The sequence below is a fragment of the Coregonus clupeaformis genome, chromosome 27, assembly GCF_020615455.1.
Source record: "Coregonus clupeaformis isolate EN_2021a chromosome 27, ASM2061545v1, whole genome shotgun sequence".
In the NCBI taxonomy this organism is placed as follows: Eukaryota; Metazoa; Chordata; class Actinopteri; order Salmoniformes; family Salmonidae; genus Coregonus; species Coregonus clupeaformis.
Genome location: NC_059218.1, coordinates 7,634,369 through 7,652,815, shown reverse-complemented (window position 1 = coordinate 7,652,815; position 18,447 = coordinate 7,634,369). Strand labels below are relative to the sequence as shown.

At 44.4% G+C, this 18,447-nt stretch overlaps 1 protein-coding gene across 3 annotated transcripts in view; it reads right to left on the bottom strand.

Moving 5' to 3' along the window:
• The window catches only part of LOC121541431 (netrin-G2), a 158,661-nt gene that overhangs the window by 63,796 nt on the left and 76,418 nt on the right, over nucleotides 1-18,447 (bottom strand). For all 3 annotated transcript variants that reach the window (XM_041850430.2, XM_041850431.2, XM_041850432.2), the window contains exons 5-6: nucleotides 13,261-13,433; nucleotides 11,140-11,175 (exon numbers count right to left, since the gene is read on the bottom strand). In XM_041850430.2, coding sequence (XP_041706364.1) covers nucleotides 11,140-11,175; nucleotides 13,261-13,433 — 209 coding nt within the window. The remainder of the gene's footprint in view (nucleotides 1-11,139; nucleotides 11,176-13,260; nucleotides 13,434-18,447) is intronic.

Below are 18,447 nucleotides of genomic sequence, written 5' to 3'. Positions count from 1 at the left end.
GCCATTAAAACTAGTTTTTCAACCACTCCACACATTTCTTGTTAACAAACTATAGTTTTGGCAATTTGGTTAGGACATCTACTTTGTGCACGACACAAGTAATTTTTACAATTGTTTACAGACAGATTATTTCACTTATAATTCACTGTATCACAATTCCAGTGGGTCAGAAGATTACATTCACTAAGTTGACTGTGCCTTTAAACAGCTTGGAAATTCCAGAAAATGATGTCATGGCTTTAGAAGCTTCTGATAGGCTAATTGACATCATTTAAGTCAATTGAAGGTGTACCTGTGGATGTATTTCAAGGCCTACCTTCAAACCCAGTGCCTCTTTGCTTGACATCATGGGAAAATCAAAATAAATCAGCCAAGACCTCAGCAAAAAAATTGTAGACCTCCAAAAGTCTGGTTCATCCTTGGGAGCAATTTCCAAACGCCTAAAGGTACCACGTTCATCTGTACAAACAATAGTATAGTATAAACACCATGGGACCACGCAGCTGTCATACCGCTCAGGAAGGAGACACGTTCTGTCTCCTAGATATGAACGTACTTTGGTGCGAAAAGTGTAAATCAATCCCAGAACAACAGTTTGCAACTGCAACTGTACATGGGGACAAAGATCTTACTTTTTGGAGAAATGTCCTCTGGTCTGATGAAACAAAAATAGAACTGTTTGGCCATAATGACCATCGTTATGTTTGGAGGAAAAAGGGGAACGCTTGCAAGCCGAAGAACACCATCCCAACCGTGAAGCACGGGGGTGGCAGCATCATGCTGTGGGGGTGCTTTGTTGCAAGAGGGACTGGTGCACTTCACAAAGTAGCTGGCATCATGAGGAAGGAAAATTATGTGGATATATTGAAGCAACATCTCAAGACATCAGTCAGGAAGTTAAAGCTTGGTCGCAAATGGGTCTTCCAAATGGACAATGACCCCAAGCATACTTTTTTAGTTTAAATGTATTTGGCAACTGAATCACAAGGCCTTACTTTGATGGCCTAGTTTTACCATAACACAGTGGTGTTGGGAAACTCGTGGTTTACAGGCCACATCAGGCCTGCAAGTCACATTATGCTGGCTTGCAAAGTGATGTGTAATTCCTATTGGAATCCAGCCAGAGTTAGGATATCCAACAGTTGGAATATGTATTCACCCGCAACCTGCATTCAGAATGACTGCCAGGGTAGGGAAGATTGAATACTGAGACTACCTCAATAATCTAAACTGGAACAACCATGTCAGTAACGGGTGCAATAAGTCCAACTTGGAGTAGTTTAGAAAAATGTATGCTATTTATCTTTGTGTAGCATAAAATGTATCAATCAATCAATGTACATGCAAAAACACAGATATTAAAAGAAACTATTCTGAAAATCTCCCTGCAATAGAGCATTCTGGGAAATATGATATATGGTTATATGTAGGACCCTTCTTGCCTTCCAAAGAATCATCAAAGAATCCTTTCTTTCAAAACACGGTTCTTAGGATGTTAAAGGTTCTAGATTGAACCCTTTGCCTTTAAAATAACCCTTGTCTTCCGAAAGCAGTCCTTCAGATCAAGACGGTTCTCGGTAGATCCCTCCACAAATAACCCTTTTGGAACCTTTTTTCCAAAAGGTGTATAGTCTGTGGATGGCTATAGGCCAGTGGCGACCTGTCATTCAGGGCAGGTGGGGCAGAGCCTGATTTGAGCCCCACCTGTTCAGCTAAAAAATACAAATACAAATTGTTTTTGTTGCCTGTTTTGCATGTTATTTTGGCATTAATACGTGTCACAAACTATGTAAAAAAAAATAATAAAGCTGCATACAAACATGGTCTCTTTTGTGTAGCAGTCATCATTATGAATCAAGTCGACAATCTACTGGCAAATCCTTTTCAATCCTTGTCATATGGAGAGAAATTATGACTAGAAATTGGACATAAACAAGTTGGAAATCGCAAATTCAACAATTAGTGGTTTGATAGGAATCAGTGGCTAACTGCAAGCATTCCAAGCAATCACTAGCCTGCTATTCAGTGGAGTGGATGTGTGGTCCAAGTCTGGGTTTAAGGGTCTCTTTTCCAAGCTTAAAAGGATAAACATTCAACATTGGCCATGCTGTCAATCCAGCATGACTTCTTCCACGTTCAAAACAACTGGAAACTTGAACTGGGAAATCTCAGACTTCAGTGAGTTCAAGACAACTGGGAAAATATGTTTTGAACAGTCATCTAACTCGGAATTCCAAGTCGGGAACTCGGGCCTCTTTCTAGAGCTCCGACTTGAAGATCACTAACGTCATGATTCGACCTTGTTTTTTTCCCGAGTTCCCAGTTGTCTTGAAAGCACCATAAATCCAAAGAATGCCAGACTTTGATGACAAAATTTGCCCATGAAGGACCGCCGTGCCACCTTCCTGTTAAAGTGAGCACAGCACAACAAGGGGAGTCCAAAAATGTATTGTATGCTGCTGCATAAATGATGTAATATGCCAGGGAGATAAGTATACTGTAGCTAAGAAAGTAATACTAAGTGTATGTTGTGTAGTAAGCTGTTAGTAGCCCATGTGCCTCACCCTAATAATTTGGTCCCTTTTCCCATCATAATTTAGCCTACTGTTCTGACTTGGTGGTGCACATGTAGCCTATAGCCTGTTTTAGAGAAATGTTATCATTGAATATTGTAAGAGCTTTCATTGTCTGCCTATATGCCCCCTTTATTTATCCTACGGTTCTGACTTGGTGTACAGGGAGAATACTGTAAGAACCGCCCATGTTCTGAATTCTGTCGCTGTACATTTCAAAAGTGCTGAACAAATAGTTATATTGTCTGTCCTAGCTCGCTCATTAATGTCTTAATCGGAATTACGGATTGCCTCTTATCCGCTTGTCGTCCCCTTATGCCATAGTTTGTACATCTCAATTGTCAGTAGAAACCACATTTGTTTAAGCAAGTCAGCCATATCAGCTATACATTTACATGTACGTCATTTAGCAGACGCTCTTATCCAGAGTGACTTACAGTTAGTGAATACATTTTTATTTTTTTATACTGGTCCCCCGTGGGAATCGAACCCACAACCCTGGCGTTGCAAACGCCATGCTCTATCAACTGAGCTACATCCCTGCCGGCCATTACCTCCCCTACCCTGGACGACACTGGGCCAATTGTGCGCCTCCCATGAGTCTCCCGGTCGCGGCCGGCTGCGACAGAGCCTGGATTCGAACCAGGATCTCTAGTGGCACAGTTAGCACTGCGATGCAGTGCCTTAGACCACTGCGCCACTCAGAAGCTATGTTTTTTAAAAGATAGTAAATGAGGCTGAATGAACTGTTTCGCTACCAGACAAGTCTCCGCTGATAGCTAGGTGTAGCAGTGGTAAGGTGTTGGGACTGCTGTTGGGACTACTGTTGGGACAGCTTTATGTAGGTAACAGTTTGTGGGCACCATTTGTCACCATTATAGTCCAATTAATGTATTGTTAAGTGTTGTGTTGTGTAGTGGCTTTGCTGGCATGCATCAATTATTTTGTTATTTTTCTGCCCCACCAAGATTTACATGCTAAAATCGCCACTGCTATAGGCTATGGCTTAACTGCACTACACTAGTCTACTCTCCCCACCTGGCGGGTCAGTGGGAGGGTCAGTGTTCAGAGAGCAGAGGTCTGGCTCTCCTGGCCCAGTCATGGTGCTGGTGGACTCTGGTCAGAGTCTTAGAACTGTGGTTCATGTTTCTGGTTTACATGCTGTGATTATTTATCTGTCTTCTTTTTAAGGATGACCCTCCCAAAATCATTGGTTAATTATAGTTTTTTTTACTACTTTCTCTAGAACAGACACAAATTAGTGCCACACCACTGTGACAGAGTGAACAACACTGATCTGAATAATTACATAATCTGGGGATGACATGTGTCTGTCTGTCTGCACAGATGGACTGACTATCACATACGTCCAATGACACACTGTTATTTGATTTGATTTATTAGGTTCCCCATTAGCCGATGCCTATAGCAACAGCCATTTAAAAACATTAACATGTAGTGTGTGTGTGTGTGTTCATCTATCAGTTACACATACACATACACACAACATGTAGGTCAAATGGGGGAGAGGCGTTGTGCCGTGAGGTGTTGCTTTATTTTTTTTTTGAAACCAGGTTTGCTGTTCACTTGCGCTATATAAGATGGAATGGCGTTCCATGCACTCATGGCTCTGTATAATACTGTACATTTCCTTGAATTTGATCTGGACCTGGGGACTGTGAAAATACCCCTGGTGGCATGTCTGGTGGGGTAAGTGTGTGTCAGTGCTGTGTGTAAATTGACTATGCAAACAGTTTGGAATTTCAAACACATTAATATTTCTTATAAAAACAAGAAGTGACGTAGTCAGTCTTTCCTCAACTCTTAGCTATGAGAGACTGGCATGCATAGTATTAATATTAGCCCACTGATTACAATGAAGAGCAAGACGTGCCGCTCTGTTCTGGGCCAGCTGCAACTTAACTAGGTGCACATATGTACTGTATGTACGAATATACAAGCACACACTCAGATGGATGCATGCAGATGCACACACACACACACTCACACACACACTCACACACACACACCACACACACACACCTCACACACACACTCACACACACACACCACACACATACTCCTACCCACCACGTCCCCTGTATTTATACTCTTTCCTGTCACACAAACACATTTGCGTATAATGAGACAATTTGTCACTTTTTGGGTTGATGTAGGCAAGATAAATTATCACAATAACATTTAATACCACCTGCCAGTCTTGGTGTCCCTGTCATTTGTTACCATGGCGCTAGACAGCCATTTGCACAACGCTAACGATGGTATTGTGATTCAGGGAGGGATCGAGATAACGTTCCCAGAACACCTAATAACACCCAGATGAGTGACAGGATGGTTGTTTGAACGTTTGTTCTCCTACAGACTACATTGTTATTAGGTTGTGATTTGTCTGGGTTTAATAAATAGTCATGTTTATGCAAAGTTGAGTTCTACTGGACTTTTTCTAGAGCAGAGGATAGACGTACAAGATGGGGGCTGTTTGTATGGTTGCGCAAGTGTCTGTGTTTTCTACTTAGCAGAGTGGGAATGCCGCTTGACCTGCCAAGGCCTGCAAAGGCAGCTTTAGGAAGGGGAGGGGTCAAATAGGCCCAAGGATTTGGTCTCTCTGGGAGAATCTCAATTGCATACTCCTCCCGTCCTCTCCTCGCCTCCTTCTCAAAACCCATTGGATGAGAAAGCTAAAGATCCCTCCCCTCTGACCTTCTCCTCCAATGGGTTTTGAGAAGGAGGCAAGGAGAGAGGACGCGAGGAGAATGCAATTGAGATTCTCCCTCTGACCAGCCCTCCTCCCCTCTCCACTCCCCTCCCCACACCCATCTGGCCAAATTGACCAATGGGGTCAGAGCTCTGTAGATCATTCTGTCTGGCCACTGGACTACTAATCCCCTGTCCATCTGAGCATGCTCAGTAGCAGAGACTGACCGGCTGACTGGCTGGGGGAGGGAGGCCCATGAGACTAATAAGGGAGAGTGGATCTACAGATTAAGGCAGCCCTCCGCAGCTTTCTGATCCAGACTGGTGGGTTAAATGCGGACGACACATTTTGGTTGAATGCATTCATTTGTGCAACTGACCCCTTTCCCTTCCCCTACAGAGAGCTCCAAAAGTATTCGAACAGTGACACATTATTTATTTTTTGCCTCTGTAACCCAGCACTTTGGATTTGAAATGATACAATGTATTTGAAATGACTATGAGGTTAAAGCGCAGACTGTCAGCTTTCATTTGAGGGTATTTTCATCCATATTGGGTGAACCGTTTATTTCAGATTGCGCTTCAGATTATTTTGTGCCCAATAGAAATTAATAGTAAATAATGTATTGTGTCATTTTGGAGTCACTTTTATTGTAAGTAAAAATAGAATCTAATTATCGGGTGTTTTAATCTTAGATCCATGATAAGGGGGTGGACTCCTGGTCAGTCACAGCATGTACTCTACCTGTAGGGAGGTGATGGGGTGGTGGGGGAGGGGTGTGTGTAGTGTGTTTGAGTGAGTGAGTGACTGAGTGAGTGAGTGAGTGAGTGAGTGAGTGAGTGAGTGAGTGACTGAATGAGTGAGTGAGTGAGTGAGTGAGTGACTGACTGAGTGAGTGAGTGACTGAGTGAGTGAGTGAGTGAGTGAGTGAGTGAGTGAGTGAGTGAGTGAGTGAGTGAGTGAGTGAGTGAGTGAGTGAGTGAGTGAGTGAGTGAGAGAGAGAGAGAGAGAGAGAGAGAGAGAGAAATACAGTAGACCAACTTACTATGGTATAGAAAATGAGCAATATGTCCAATAAAAAAGCATCTTTAATCGTCATCGTAGAAAATAATTGGCAATAATTGGCAAAAGTTGACGATGCGAATCCCCACACTGTGGGCTTTGAAAATCCCTAAATGGATTTTGACTGTTTCTTTTTTATGTTTTAAAGCTTCAGTTAGCTGCTCCTCAATCACAGCTCATCAGCGACACTATAGGAGCTCCTGACGTCGGCCTTAAAATACTGAAAAGTGCTGTGCAATTCAACAAGAGCACTCAATGGATTTCATCAAAGAAAATTCCTCTTTCGCCGTCCTCTCCCTCCCTCCCTCCCTCCTTCCCACACCCTAAGTGCTTTTCCGGAGGAACACGAGCGGCCCTCCAGCTCCCAAGATGTCAGGTTTAAATTTAGCCTAGGACCGTCATCGGTCGGAACTAGACCTGGTTCTGAGGACCAATGTATATTCACGGTCTTGAGAGAGTGTTTGGTCCTTTCGAATCTGGGCTCCTCAAACCCAGTCAGTCAGAAGGAATCCAATCAGCCTGTCCATACTGTAGTAGCACAACGCCCACTCTCTCCCATGGATGGACTACATGGACTAGCCACATCTGGCATTAATGAAAAAGTGGTCAGATGAAGCAGATGCTAAGCTACAGGACTGTTTTGCTAGCACAGACTGGAATATGTTCCGGGATTCTTCCGATGGCATTGAGGAGTACACCACATCAGTCACTGGCTTCATCAATAAGTGCATAGATGACGTCGTCCCCACAGTGACTGTACGTACATACCCCAACCAGAAGCCATGGATTACAGGCAACATCCGCACTGAGCTAAAGGGTAGAGCTGCCGCTTTCAAGGAGCGGGACTCTAACCCGGAAGCTTATAAGAAATCCCGCTATGCCCTCTGACGAACCATCAAACAGGCAAAGCGTCAATACAGGACTGAGATCGAATCGTACTACACCGGCTCCGACGCTCGTCGGATGTGGCAGGGCTTGCAAACTATTACAGACTACAAAGGGAAGCACAGCCGCGAGCTGCCCAGTGACACGAGCCTACCAGACGAGCTAAATTACTTCTATGCTCGCTTCGAGGCAAGGAACACTGAAACATGCATGAGAGCATCAGCTGTTCCGGATGACTGTATGATCACGCTCTCCGTAGCCGATGTGAGTAAGCCTTTAAACAGGTCAACATTCACAAGGCTGCAGGGCCAGATGGATTACCAGGACGTGTACTCCGAGCATGTGCAAGTGTCTTCACTGACATTTTCAACCTCTCCATGTTTGAGTCTGTAATACCAACATGTTTCAAGCAGACCACCATAGTCCCTGTGCCCAAGTACACTAAGGTAACCTGCCTAAATGACTACCGACCCGTAGAACTCACGTTTGTAGCCATGAAGTGCTTTGGCTGGTCATGGCTCACATCAACACCATTATCCCAGAAAACCTAGACCCACTCCAATTTGCATACCGCCCCAACAGATCCACAGATGATGCAATCTCTATTGCGCTCCACACTGCCCTTTCACACCTGGACAAAAGGAACACCTATGTGAGAATGCTATTAATTGACTACAGCGCATTGTTCAACACCATAGTGCCCTCAAAGCTCATCACTAAGCTAAGGACCCTGGGACTAAACACCTCCCTCTGCAACTGGATCCTGGACTTCCTGTCGGGCCGCCCCCAGGTGGTAAGGGTAGGCAACAACACATCCGCTACGCTGATCAACACGGGGGCCCCTCAGGGGTGCGTGCTCAGTCCCCTGCTGTACTCCCTGTTCACTCATGACTGCCTGGCCAGGCACGACCCCAACACCATCATGAAGTTTGCCGATGACACAATAGTGGCAGGCCTGATCACTGACAACGATGAGACAGTCTATAGCGAGGAGGTCAGAGACCTGGCTGTGTGGTGTCAGGACAACAACCTCTCCCTCAACGTGATCAAGACAAAGGAGATGATTGTGGACTACAGGAAAAAGAAGAGGACCGAGCATGCCCACATTCTCATCGACGGGGCTGTAGTGGAGCAGGTTGAGAGCTTCAAGTTCCTTGGTGTCCACATCACCAACAAACTAACATGGTCCAAATACACCAAGACAGTCGTGAAGAGGGCACAACAAAACCTATTCCCCCTAACGAGACTGAAAAGATTTGGGATGGGTCCTCAGATCCTCAAAAGGTTTTACAGCTGCACCATCGAGAGCATCCTGACTGGTTGCATCACTGCCTGGTATGGCAACTGCTCGGCCTCCGACCGCAAGGCACTACAGAGGGTAGTGCGTACGGCCCAGTACATCACTGGGGCAAAGCTTCCTGCCATCCAGGACCTCTATACCAGGCTATGTCAGAGGAAGGCCCTATAAATGTCAAAGACTCCAGCCACCCTAGTCAAAGACTACCGCACAGCAAGCATTACCGGAGCGCCAAGTCTAGGTCCAAGAGGCTTCTAAACAGCTTCTGCCCCAAAGCCATAAGACTCCTGGACATCTAATCAAATGGCTACCCAGACTATTTGCATTGCCCCCCACCCCTATTTTACGCTGCTGCTACTCTCTGTTTATTATCTATGCATAGTCACTTTAAGAACTCTACCTACGTCGACATATTACCTCAATTACCTGGACTAACCGGTGCCCCCGCACATTGACTCTGTACCCCCTGTATATAGCCTCGCTATTGTTATTTTACTGCTGCTCTTTTTTTTTTGCTATTCTTTCTTAAAACTGCATTGTTGATTAAGGGCTTGTAAGTAAGCATTTCACTGTAAGGTCTACACCTGTTGTATTCAACACATGTGACAAATAAAATGTGATTTGATTTGATTTGATTCATGTCAACCAAGATGATGGATGGCTTGACAACAGATAGTGCACTTTTAATGATAACGCACAAGAGATAATGCACATCTGAAATAGATGTGCACACACACGCGCCCACGTGTGCATGGGCACACAGACATACACACACACACACACACGACACACATACACAATTATTGTCTATGATAAGTCTATATCTATCTACTGTACCTATATCTACTCTAACCACTACCGCTACCTTCTCTAGGTGCCCACCTTCCTCAGTAGCAGTAGCAGAAGCTTCCTGAGTAGCGGTTGTGGTTGTGGTCGGGTCTGGTTCTGGTGTGGTAGTGGGGAATACGGTTGTAGTTTCAGGTTCACTTTCACTTTCAGTTATGGAGGTTATAGTGGGGGCTGAAGTAGTGGTTGTGGTGGTCAAAGGCAAAGTTTCTGACAGTACTGTGAGAAAACAGATTCCAAGTTGACGAACAAACAAAACAGCCCCCTCCCCACTCAAAAAAAACCCTGTTCCTGGAGTGCCACAGATACTGCAGGATTTTGTTCCAACTAGGCTCTAAATCAGGGGTGCATGAACGTTCGTTATATTGCGGAATGGTTTGTACTGAACAACACGTTTTCCCAAAACGTTCTTGTATATTCTTGAACAGACTTTGAGATACGTTTTCTCCGTTTAGTGGGTGTGCCGGGGTGTGGCTTGAGGCAACGAGTTACTTATTTAAAGGGCAGCGGTACATTTTGAACCTACAACCCAACCCTTCACCGTTTTTCAACTGATCGTTCAGTACAGCACCGCTTCCGTTCAATTGAACGTTCTATTACGTTTTATGTACTTAACGCAGCCCTGACCAACTGAGCTAATTGATCAGTTCAGTGATTGCCTAAATTCAACACACCTGGTCTTCCAGGTCGGTTAAATCAAAAACATGAAGTGCCTGCGGCACCCCAGGACCAGGGTTGCCTACCCCTACAGTACAACATTGGTTAGTCCTACATATGACTACTCTAAAAGCATATGTCATATTTTTTTAAATCCATGAATAGCTTTAAACCAAGTCTAATATATGTTTTACAAGTCTGTTTTAACCCCAGTCCAATTGTAAAGTCCCCTAGTCAGTCCTATGGGGAGCCATTTTTTAAATATTAATTCCGTGACACAAAAGGCAACGATGGCCCAGTCAGTCCTGTAGACTAACTAGGAGAGCCCAGTGAGAGCCCAGTGCTGTCTGTCAGGTCTGATGTTGCCACTTTGCCGATCGTTTCCGTCTAAGTTTCCGTCTCCACAGAGATAATCCCTAATCAAATTCACTTTTATTCATTCTTCTAGGAGCTACTCACCCAGAATTACACTGCATTACAGCACACTTACACATTCCCCTGCTCCCCCTCTCTCCATTTCATACTCACTCCCTCCCTCTCTCACACACACACACACACACACACACACACACACACACACACACACACACACACACACACACACACATCGCATTACCGCACACTTTCACATTCCCCTGCTCTCTCTCTTCCCCCTCTCTATCTCTTTTCCCTTCTCTATGTCTCTCTGCATCTCTCTATTTTCCCCTGCCTCTGCTTTTCCAACCACACGCTCTTCCCCCATTCCTCTCTTTCCCCCCCTCTTCTCTTTCATTCTCTTTTTCTCTTCTATGCCTCTCCACCAGTGACTTCAGTCTAACATAAGAGAAACAGAACTGTGAAAAGATTCCTCCAGTGGAAGCTAGCGTAGCTGGGATAAAAAAGGACATAGCGAAGCCGTGGTGGCGGCAGTACAGGGAGTCCTATCAATGATATAGAAGACAAGTCCAACACTGCAACTAACAAAAGAAGACGAGAGGAAGCTGAAGAACAGAGAGATGGAACAATAGAGCGATAGGTGGAGGGATAAAGAGTGTAAAGGAGAGAATGTGAGAGATAGAGAGAATGTGGATGCAGCATCCTCTGCTTGGCTTGTTATTACTTACTAGAACCACCGCCCGTGGGGGCACCAGCAATTGCACCTGAAAAATGGGGAGAGAGAGGGGGAGGGGGAAGAAGAAAAAGGAAGTGGATAAGTATCTGTTTATTTATGCATTCATTCCCGACCTTGTTTATCAAACTCTGTAGAATTATCTTGTGTGTGTTGTGCGTTAAAACAAAACTCAAAAAAGCTGCATATCAGCGTTCTTCAATCCTGGCCTGACCTTGGTGGGGACCCACAGGAGAGTGTTCAGGCTTTTGCTCCAGCCCAGCATCACCAACACACCTGATTCAACCAATCAACTACCATTAATAATTTGGCCATTAATTAGTTAAATCAGTTGTGTTGGTGTTGGGTTGGAACAAAAGCCTGCACAGTCTGTGGGATGAGGACAGAGGAACTCTGATCTGTATGCAGTTGGCTACTAGATCCTGCAGTAGAACACCACTCAAATATGTACTTCAAGGTCCCCTGTTCTCTGCCCAACTCTGCCCAACTCTGGTTCTCTGATCATGGGATGATAGGGGAGGCAAAGGCCCTCGCCACCATGCAAGTGCCAGGGGAGTTGGGCTGCCCCCAGAGCAAGCTTGATCTGCCAGAGAGCTGCCAGAAGAGTCCGGGCTGGGAGGAAGGGAGGGCGCTCCGCAGTGGTGGACGGAGGGAGGTAGAGGAGGGGTTAGGGGGGGTTATGGCAGGATGGGAGATGCTGCCTGACCTAGATTATTATTTTATCATCACCAGTGGGAGCGACAGTACATTCTCCAACAAGATCCCCCCCCACACACAGACTACACTGCTCTGCTCTCTGCTCTCTGCTCTGAGGTACAGGAACTTGCACCTCTTAGTTTTGGACTGTTTTGTTACGGAACCTATTTGCCAGGATTCAGTACCTCTCGTGGCATGATTTTTAAATATTTTCGTTATAGAATCATAGATGTGGGATTCGTGCTGCAGCACCTCTGATAAATTGAAATACATTTGCCAAAGTTATAGAACTAGGCCTACTGCTGTCTGTTCAGAAAGACATTCAATAATTCAGAATACTCCACCAGGATTATGCCTATAATTTAGCCATAGAGGATCAATAGCTCCCTTTAAAAAAATGCCTAGCTGTGAATTGTGTGTATGCCAATCACAACGTGTCAGGAACGCGCAGCAAATCTGTCAGTGAACAGCATGCAGCCAAAACAGGCCATTCGCAATATTTCAAATACAATCACGAGAAAACACAGGTTGGAACGCAAATGGCTCCAGATGAAAGGAGAAGTCTCTAATCTGTCTGTATACTACCAAAATATTTGAGCAACTTCCAAATAGGCCTAGCGAACAGTAGCCTAGATACAAAGTAAAACAATAGAGCGCATTGGCCATCGCCGGCGAGTGAGCTGAGCATCATTGGGTGAGGCAGTCAAACTGGAAAGCTGTTTTGGGACCATACTTTCCTCCTCATATTGTACAATGTGTCTCCACACACCCAGGCCTAGGCTATTGATGGATTCAATACAAGGTTGTTTTTATTGATTTCAGATTCTCAGCTTGTCACTGTCAAAGTAGCCTGTCATTTTGATATTTTGGGCGGTATTAAAAAGACTCTGCTAAGTCTGCAGTCATGTAAAATGATGTAGAATTGCATAATTTATCAAATGCGTTTATAAAAGGCAAAACTCTTCCCAGACCCTATAGGCTAACAATGTTCCGGAACCTCAGAGCCCCCCAGGTAACCCCAACTCTGGCGCTCACTTTTTTGTTCCGTCACCTCCCGATTTACAAATTATGCACTGGGTAAGGGAAAAACAACTCTGTCTCTTCATCTCTCCTTTCATTCAGGACATTAGTTTGGAGAAGTCTGGGGAATCCATATGCATCCTTCACAGATGGTTAAATTAAATATTAATAATGAAAAAGAACATAAGAACGTAACATTTGATGTAGAAGATCATAAAAGGTTCCAACATACTGTACAATTCTCAGAATTAAACTAATTGGGACCTGTAAAGAATAGAATAGAATTAACTTTGTATGAGTGAGCTGTGTGAGTGGGGCCTGTTCAAAGTGGTCAAGGAATATCATTGAAATGAACAGAAACAGAATAGAATAGCACTCTGTATAAATGGGGGATACGTACAGGTGTTGGGAGATCCGTTGGGTGTGGGCAGGTATGAGCCAGCTTTCCAGGACTTGGCCTTGAAGCCCTTCTTGCAGCGCTGACAGTCCTGTCCTGTGGTGTTGTGTTCACACTGACACTGGAGGTTCCCCTCTTGCAGCAGGCACAGCGATGAGTGCAGGTTACACTTACACCTGGGGAAAAGGGCCAGGAGGAAGGGTGTGAGTGTGTGTGAAAGGAGGCACAGAAGTGTGCGTGTGTGTTTTTTTCAGACGCTTACACCAACAGGTGATGACAAGTGTGTGTGAAAGGGTAGCAAAGGGATAGCATCTACTGAGCTAACAGATGGAATTGTTTTGAGATGGTCATACCAAGGATCATTTAGTTATTTCAATTGGAATTTTATTTTAGGACCCCTTAACGTATCAAAAACAATAACAACATTATTTGATGAAGCATTGAATTTGGCTTTACTGCTACTGTATTAGCCCATAGAAACGAATTGAATAACGACTTCATACATGGATAAAAATGAAAATCTAAAGAAAATCTAAAGGAAGTTTGTTCTGACGTGTATTTCTATCTGAGAGATATAAAAAAGATCAAGAAACATTTGTTATTTTTTTATTTACATGTATTCAACCCCTTATTTTGGCACTGAACAGTCTCCATATACAGTACCCAAATATATTTAAACTCAGTTTTTCACAATTCCTGACATTTAATCCTAGTAAAAATTCCCTGTCTTAGGTCAGTTAGGATCACCACTTTATTTTAAGAATATGAAATGTCAGAATAATAGTAGAGAGAAGTTTACATACACTCAATTAGTATTTGGTAGCATTGCCTTTAAATTGTTTAACTTGGGTCAAACGTTTCGGGTAGCCTTCCACAAGCTTCCCACAATAAGTTGGGTGAATTTTGGCCCATTCCTCCTGACAGAACTGGTGTAACTGAGTCAGGTTTGTAGGCCTCCTTGCTCGCACACGCTTTTTCAGTTCTGCCCACAAATGTTCTATAGGATTGAGGTCAGGGCTTTGTGATGGCCACTCCAATACATTGACTTTGTTTTCCTTAAGCCATTTTGCCACAACTTTGGAAGTATGCTTGGGGTCATTGTCCATTTGGAAAACCCATTTCCGACCAAGCTTTAACTTCCTGACTGATGTCTTGAGATGTTGCTTCAATATATCCACATAATTTTCCTTCCTCATGATTTTAGCTATTTTGTGAAGTGCACCAGTCCCTCCTGCAGCAAAGCACCCCCACAGCATGATGCTGCCACCCCCATGCTTCAAGGTTGGGATAGTGTTCTTCGGCTTGCAAGCAACCCTCTTTTTCCTCCAAACATAACGATGGTCATTATGGCCAAACAGTTCTATTTTTGTTTCATCAGACCAGAGGACATTTCTCCAAAAAGTACTATCTTTGTCCCCATGTGCAGTTGCAGTTGCAAACTGTTGTTCTGGGATTGATTTACACTTTTCGCACCAAAGTATGTTCATATCTAGGAGACAGAACGTGTCTCCTTCCTGAGCGCTATGACGGCTGCGTGGTCCCATGGTGTTTATACTTGCGTACTATTGTTTGTACAGATGAACGTGGTACCTTTAGGCGTTTGGAAATTGCTCCCAAGGATGAACCAGACTTTTTGAGATTTATTTAGATTGTCAAGCAAAGAGGCACTGAGTTTGAAGGTAGGCCTTGAAATACATCCACAGGTACACCTCCAATTGACTCAAATGATGTCAATTAGCCTATCAGAAGCTTCTAAAGCCATTACATATTTTTCTGGAATTTTCCAAGCTGTTTAAAGGCACAGTCAACTTAGTGTATGTAAACTTCTGACCCACTGGAATTGTGATACAGTGAATTATAAGTGAAATAATCTGTCTGTAAACAATTGTTGGAAAAATTACTTGTGTCATGCACAAAGTAGATGTCCTAACCGACTTGCGAAAACTATAGTTTGTTAACAAGAAATTTGTGGAGTGGTTGAAAAACGAGTTTTAATGACTCCAACCTAAGTGTATGTAAACTTCCGACTTCAACTGTATATAGCACCATGACAACGATGCAGTGTCAATGCAGTACCGCAGTACAGTAATCATCGTTGTAATACCAGTCGTTAACATAGCATAGTTGAGTCTTGCCAACTCCATTGTCAGTAGACAGTTTCATAATGACAGAAACTTCCCTCTGATCACATTGAGAAATTGACAGGGAGACGCCATACTGAATCTACACGTCCACTTAGTAAAACAAACACGCACACACACACACTAAGACAGGGGAAATTGGACATATCTCTTTCTATGGGGGCAGGTTTGCTGCATTCCCCTATGATTCCCTGACATTCTCTTTTTCTTTCTCTATCTCTATCTCTCTCACTCATGAACACACACACGCACGTGCACACAGCAACCCACACACACAAACGTATGCACCCACGCACACACGCACACATGCACACACACCTGCTTCCCCAACTCCTGACACACACCTTCTCCCCCTCCCATCTCCACCTTTGCACAACTTTCTTTTTCCGGATGAGTGATGGTGACACTGGGGCGTTTGAAGAGTCTCTCTCTCTCCTCTGCTCTCCTGCTGAGGACAGCTTGTGGTGGGATTTCTCAGTCTCTCTACTCACAGTCCCTCCGCAGACAAATAATACATGGGCCACAATCATATGTTAATGTGCAAGATGTCTGACTGCTGCATCTCCCCTACTGCAAAGTCATCAAAGTGAAGTAAGCAGAGCGGAGACGGCGGGAGCTCTTAGCCAAGGGACGTGAAGACAGGACAGCAGGATCCATCACAGAAAGAGAGAGAGAGAGAGAGAGAGGCAAGAGAGAGAGAAAGAGAGAAAGAAATGCATCCCTCTGTCCACTTGTTATTAGCCCCACTCGTGCAGACGGACAAATGGACAGATGGACGGAGACGGTGGACAGTCTGTCTGTCTGTCTGTCAGTCTGCATGCCTACTTGTCTGTCTGTCTGTCTCTGTCTGTCTTTGTGCCTGCCTGTCTGCCTGCCTGCCCATCTGTATGTCCGCCTGCCTGTCTTTCTGTCTGTCTGAATTAAGTTATGCACCTCTCTCTCTCTCTCTCACTCTCACTCTCTCTCCGTCTGTCTGTTCCTCGTTCTATCTCCCTCTCTCTCCTGTGGCAGTAACGTACAGTGTGTGCTCCCGCTGTGTGAAAGAGAGCCTGTGTGTGTGTGTGTGTGTTTGTGTGTGATGCGGGGAGGAGAGCCAGTTGGAGAGATGCGGCAATTAGGGGAATAAATACGAATAAAACATAAAAAATCATCAAGGGAGCGTTGTGGCAGAGGGAAGGAGCGACGGAAGGATGGAGGAGAGGAGGAGGGAAAGACTGGGGAAGCAGCCGTTAATAGGCCTTTATCTCTCTCTCTCTCTCTCTCCAGGGACTCAACCATCACTCCCTCTCTCTTTCTCTCGATCATTCTCTCTCTATCGCTGGCCCAATAGTTCCCTCTTTCCTGATGTGGAACTCTTCTTCTCCCTTCTCCTCATTTAGAGTGACTCCCTGAATGTCTTTCTTCCCCTCTCTGTCTTTCCCCACTTTCCCTGCCTCTCTCTCTGTCTCTCCCTCCCACCCAATGGACCATACAGTGTAGAGTTATTGGGTTGCAAGAGGAGGATGAGAGAAGAGGCAAGAGGAGGATGAGAGAATCCCTTCCTCTGAGATGAAGGGATGATGTAGGAGAAGAGGTTTACTACTCTGCTACAGAGGGGGGGGGAGAATGGGGTATCAAAGCGCTGCCAATCAGCCTTGATCCCTGACTGCAGGGGAACACCGGGAGGATGGTCCGCATGGATGCTTCTCTAACTGGGATGGCAGACACACAGCAGAAGAGATCTCTCTCGTTATTAGTCTGTTTTTCTCTCTTACTCTCATTCTCTGTTCGATCACCCTCTCCCTCTGTCTCGCTCTCTCACCTTCTCTCTTTGTTTCTCCCTCCTGTTCTCTCTCTTAGTCTTTTTCTACCTTTCTCTCTAGCTCTGTCTCTCTCTCTCCTCTCTCTCCTCTCTCTCTCTCTCTCTCTCTCTCTCTCTCTCTCTCTCTCTCTCTCTCTCTCTCTCTCTCTTTCTCACATTGCATGCAGAGCTAAAATATGAGTCTTCGCTGTTTGGAAGGATAGGGTTAGTTCTATTGGCGTTTTGCTTTTCTCAATGTCTGCATCCCAAATGGCTAATCAAAAGAGAACCATCACGCTCTCCCAGAAGCTTGGCTGGTGCGTAAAACCCACAAATTCAGACAAACAAAAAGGTGTAATGGGTTCGCACTCAAAAAGATGTTGTACAAAGCTGACTTCATTATTCAATGTTTTTAATTATTTTCACTGCATCAGGGATAATGTACACAGACGTTTCGGCTTTACAGCCTTCTTCAGTGTGTAGGTAACATTTTATTTTAATTCAAAACAGCATTTGTAAAGAACAACAGATGAGCAGCAGGTGCTTCTAATTAGGGTTGCCACTCATCTGCCAATCAGGGATGTGGCTTTTCTGGTCTACCTGTATATATAATGAGTCACAAAGAAATACAGAATTGTAGGGTATGGGAGTGGACACTAAGGGCAACTCACAAATCAATCGCCCCAGGTGTCCGCTCACTTAAATACATCATATCAATTAATGAGATAGCCCACCACAAAGGACATCAGGGAAAACCGTTCATAAATATGTGGGGCCAACTGATGAACGCTAAGCAAAATCTGATACGGACAGTGTTATTGTATAACAGTCTAAATGTGGCTTATAGGAAGGAGGTGAAATCTAATTCTTCGTTTAAACCGTGTGGAGATACAGAATATAATTTATATATCCACATGGCTTCTCTTTGGAGTAATCCTCCTCTACGTGGTGGACAAACGTTTTCGATCCCGACGCAACCATATTCCCCATGTAGTGCACTACTTTTGATAAGGGCCCATAGGGCTCTGGTCAAAAGTAGTGCACTATATTGGGAATATTAGGTCATTTGGGCCATACCAAATGGATCTATCATAAGTGCACATGCCAAAGAACTCCATGTCTGAAAGGCCTCGCTACAACAGCTACTGGTTGCGTCCCAAATGGCACCCTATTCCCTATATAGTGCACTACTTTTGACCAGGTACACTATGTATGGAATAGGGTACCATTTATGACACAGATATGTATCTTATTTCTGTAGCTGTACTG